Source organism: Triticum dicoccoides, chromosome 7B (genome assembly GCF_002162155.2).
Source record: "Triticum dicoccoides isolate Atlit2015 ecotype Zavitan chromosome 7B, WEW_v2.0, whole genome shotgun sequence".
In the NCBI taxonomy this organism is placed as follows: Eukaryota; Viridiplantae; Streptophyta; class Magnoliopsida; order Poales; family Poaceae; genus Triticum; species Triticum dicoccoides.
The window spans coordinates 724,015,840-724,020,371 of record NC_041393.1 but is presented as its reverse complement, the minus strand read 5'-3'; the positions used below and the strand labels follow the sequence as shown (position 1 = coordinate 724,020,371).

Here is a 4,532-nt window from a genome sequence, read left to right as displayed (position 1 = left end):
TGTATTACCTTGCTAAGCAGGAGTATTGTATCTTAAACTTCATGTACCATTTGAGTACTCTATTAAATTGTGGTATATCTATACCAAGCTATAGTAGTGTTCTAGAAGACATAGTTCTCTGGGCTAGCACACGGGGGCCTCTGTTTCTCTGAACCAGGGTGTCACATACACATCAACCATGATAGAGCGAAGGGCCATGCCAAGATCATGAGAGACTACTTTGATCCAAAGCCAACCTATTCGGAGAAGTACTTCCACCCGCGCTTTCGGATGCACACAAGTCTTCTTCTAACCATTGCAAAGCCGTTGAGAGGTATGATGACTGGTTCAAGCTCTGGAGAAATGCATGTGGAGAGATAAGTGCAAGCCCACTGATGAAGTGGATTGCGGCTGTTCGAGTCTTGTCATAGGGGTGTTCAGCTGATGCCATTGACGACTATGTACGCACTGGTGAAGACACAATCTTGGAGGCTTTTCGAAGGTTTACTAAAGTAGTGATCGGTAATTTTGGACATGAGTACTTGAGAGCACCCATCGAGGAAGACACCCAGAGGCTGATGACGGGGAATGAGACAAGAGGATGGCCAGGGATCCTTGGATCACTTTACTGTATGCACTAGACATGCAAGAATTGTCCTGCAGGGTGGAAGAGTTAGTACAAAAGCCAGTGCAACGATCTAACGATTATTCTTGAGGAAGTTGCAACGAAGGATCTTTGGATATGCCATTCATTCTTTGGTTTGCCTGGCTCGCACAATGACTTGAATGTGCTCTCTAGATCATCATTGTTTTCTAGGCTTGTTATAGGAGATGCTTATCTGTCAATGGGCACAACTACTCGATGGGTTACTAACTTGCGGATGGCATCTATCCATCATGGGCTACATCAGTCAAAACAATTCCGCGTCTGAAAGGTAAGAAAAACATTCACTTTGCCAAATGTCAAGCTGCCAGGAAAGATGTGGAGAGAGCCTTTGATGTGCTTCCGAAGCGCTTTGCAATTGTTTGTGGCCCTGCTGAGTAATGGAGCTCCAATGTTCTATGGCAGATCATGACTTGTTGCATCATATTGCATATTATGATCATGGAAGACGAGAGGGATATGCTTGAGAACTTTCGGTACATCACCAACGGGACTCCGATCGAGTCAGAGTATGATACGAACATGATCCTCGCATTCCTTGAAGAGCATAGCAAGATCTAGAACCGCCAAGTTCATGCTTAACTACAAGATCTTATTGAGCATCATTGGTTTGTAAACTTCAAATTCGGTGTGTAAACTATAATCGTGATTTGCTTGAACATTCATATTATTTTTAGTTTCTATATGCGTGCTAATATGTAGTTGCAATGTATACTAGAATTGCAAAGTTAGAAAAAAAAACAAAAAATTACTCCGCTATATATAGGGGATCGGCTAGGTCCGGCCAAATCCTAGTGAAGTAAATATACTCCAATAAGGGTTTACTTCGCCGGATCGACCACTATTTTTAGGGGATCGGTGAGTAATGCCCTTATTTTGGCAGCCACCCATAAATACGAAAAGAATTGGCCGCAAGGGTTGGTGCATTAAGTTTGTTGTCACTCGAGGGTAAGACAAGAAAGGCCATAGCTAGTAACAAGCAAATAATTATTGATGTAAAAGATCACCTAAGTAGTTGAAATAGAACACTTAATTTACACCCCCGCTCTTCGAGATGAGCTTGAGCTCACATGCAACCTGGCAGGGGTGTCATTTTTTTCCTAAAGGAAGAATAACCCTCGGCCTCTCCATCAATTGATGGTAGTGGCGACCTAGGCTCACTTGGTGGAGAGGCAGGGCAGGGGCAACATCACCGAGGGCAGCAGGGTATAGTCGATGATGGGTAGCGAGAGGAAAAAAAATACTCCTTCCGTTCGAAAATACTTGTCAGAGAAATGGATGTGACTGAGGGAGTAGCAAAGAGGAGAAAAAATGGAGGCGGAGGGGAGCGACACATGGCTATGTGCATCCATCGTGGAAAAGGAATAATGTAGCATGGAAGTTGTCCTTGACTTTTGGCTTACAAGAAAATGAAAAACAATCCAAAAAGAGCAAGTGATCTGAAAATCAGAAATAAAGCTCGAAGATTTTGATTTTTGGCCGGAAAAAGAACACAAATTTCGTCCATCTCGCCTGGCCCCTGAATATGTCTCTTTCGGTAAAATAAATTGGCGCAATTTGAACTTAGGTTCCTATTATGGTTGGGCTGAGATAAAAACTCAACTCCCTAATCCTAAACTTCTCATTTCCTCCCGGTCTTTCCGTGTGTGCCGCCGCTGTGCAGAGGGCACAACGCAGACGAGCTCCTCCGCCGGCTAAGCTGCCACGTTGACTGGCGCCTCCCGCCTGCTCGCGAGCGCGTGGACGCACAGCTTCCGTCGTGGGGCGCCTCGCACCTCCTCCACCCCCATCCAGTTGCTTCTCCGACCACAACATGGGGCTTGACGACTGCGGCAGTGAGCGTTATGTTGGACTGATGGACAGGGCAGTTCTTTCTCTGTTGCTTCTCCGTTCCTTATCCAAGGTCTTACTCCTGAGGTTGTTGGGCTGCTATACTTTTCCTCTGATTCAAATTTATGTCAAATTTTACTGAAATTTTTGAAATGACCAAAATTCACCTTTTTAAGTCTCAAAACGGTGGGTATATATATACTATGAGACTTGTGTGTAACTACGCCTGGTTGTAGCATATATGTACTAGAGGTATAACATTTCCACAAAAACGAAGGGGTAGTAGGTACGTACCTGAAACCCTCGAGGAAGACTATCAAAGTGGCGACCCAGAAATCAGCGCCCAGGTAGGTTGAGAAGCCGCCGAGCACGACCACCGTCGCCCAGATGAATGCTAGGGTGCCGATTCCGTTACCCGCCCTCTCTAGCAAGACAATGAAGCGGACAAAGGTGTTGAGCCATTTCTCAGCTCTCATCCTCGAACCCCCTTCGCGGCTCGCCGGCCGTTTACTGCTCAGCCTTGGCTCCGGTTCTTAATGGTGTTTTAACGCGGGTCTTGGTCTCATCTGGTTTGCTCTGAGCCCATTCGCCTTCCACACTGTTATATATGCATGTCTTTGGACTATAGTACCTAGTTGATTGCTCCTTAATATCCCTCTCCCCCATAATTTTAACCATAAAATACTACTCCTTCTGTCCCATAATGCAAGACGTTTTTGTAACCTAGCATAGTTAAACCTTTCTGCAAAGCACATTACGGGAGAATATAGAGTAGGACCAGGGCCATCTTTCGCCGCAGCTTCCTCAGCCGGCGACGACTGACCACGCTAGTGTTTCTCGGACGTGTAATCATGATGTTCACAGAGTTATATATGTATTCCTACATATGTACCCACCCACTACTCCTGTCTCTCACGTCCAAAAGCTGTGACACGTACCAATGTAACCATAAAATACTGGCACGGCGCTGTTAAACCTTTCTGCAAAGTGCCAATACAATAGACGGGGAAAGACACAGCAGGACCAAGGTCTCGTTTCGCGGCAATGCCGTCGCCGGTGCCAAGTAAGTAGTGCAAGGTAGTGCGTGCTGTGTAACCATATCATAGTTTTACCTTTCTGCAAAGTACTAATAATAATACAATAGACAGCAAGGACCAAGGTCTGGTTTCGCGGCAATGCCGTCCCCAATACCAAGTAGTTCCAGTGCAAGATCGAGCGGGCTGCATCCCTCACAGCATTGTAAATTTCTATTAACGCTCACCATTTGTACGAATCACTGAAGTAGCTACTCCCTCCGATCCCTCCGATCCATAATAAATGTCACGGTTATGAACTAAGATTGCACTAATAGTAAATTAATTTCTACTCACGCCATTTGTAGTCCTATACAGCTTCCGCTGCTTGTTGAGACATGACAGTCAAGGTCAGTACAAGAGAATGGCGCCGTTTAGGATACTGAAATGTTATTTTTCTAGACGAGAACATCTAGAAAACTGGCTCTGTTACTGAAAACTGTCTTGCCTAAACCAGAGACTTGGGCAGTGCAACAAATATTGACTGTGATGTATGGAATTCAAAATGCTATTCAACTGATATGCATCACTCTCCATCAGTACACAAGATGACTTTTTCCGGTGGAGGGTATAGCTGAAAGGTAAATAGCCTGACAAAATAACTGCAAGGATGAATGTGAGTAATAGAAAACAAGCGCGAGGCTGGTAAGCCGTCGATGCAAAGAACCTGGCACTTTGGCAATGATAAAGCTAGAAAGTTCACAATCTTAGGCCGAACCGTACTGAAGAATGACTGTTGACAGACAAGGCCAGGCAACCATAAGTGGCCTGTAGTTATCTAATTGAGTATAGAAAGTTAGAAACTAGGGTATTGTCCAAAGTTAGCCGTAGCAACAAGCAACCACTGGAGACTTATCAAAGAAAGTTGGTAAGTGCTAGACAGGGAACCAAGTACATTTTACTGATCATAAGAAAAACAGCTTGTTTGTGCTTTGTTAGCCTAGCCTGCATGAATCAGTGGACGGATACAGACCAGCCACCTTCAC

At 44.9% G+C, this 4,532-nt stretch overlaps 1 protein-coding gene across 1 annotated transcript; it reads right to left on the bottom strand.

Annotated features, from left to right (window-relative positions):
• Positions 1-205: 205 nt before the first annotated feature.
• LOC119339539 lies at positions 206-2,971 on the bottom strand. Its single transcript, XM_037611556.1, has 3 exons — positions 2,768-2,971; positions 1,983-2,034; positions 206-322 (listed from the first exon to the last, which is right to left on the bottom strand). Exons 1-3 carry the CDS (start codon positions 2,947-2,949, stop codon positions 206-208), a joined length of 351 nt encoding a protein of 116 aa, XP_037467453.1. The 5' UTR covers positions 2,950-2,971.
• Between the last annotated feature and the right edge of the window lie 1,561 nt (positions 2,972-4,532).

Bases quoted from the DNA above. Each gene is read 5' to 3' on its own strand.
- LOC119339539 (XM_037611556.1), bottom strand. From the start codon at position 2,949: ATGAGAGCTGAGAAATGGCTCAACACCTTTGTCCGCTTCATTGTCTTG. The intron at 2,035-2,767 runs GTACGTACCTAC...GTAAGCCAAAAG, and splicing joins GTCTTCCTCGAGGGTTTCAG to TCAAGGACAACTTCCATGCT. The intron at 323-1,982 runs GCCATGTGTCGC...AGCTTGAACCAG, and splicing joins TTCCACGATGGATGCACATA to TCATCATACCTCTCAACGGC.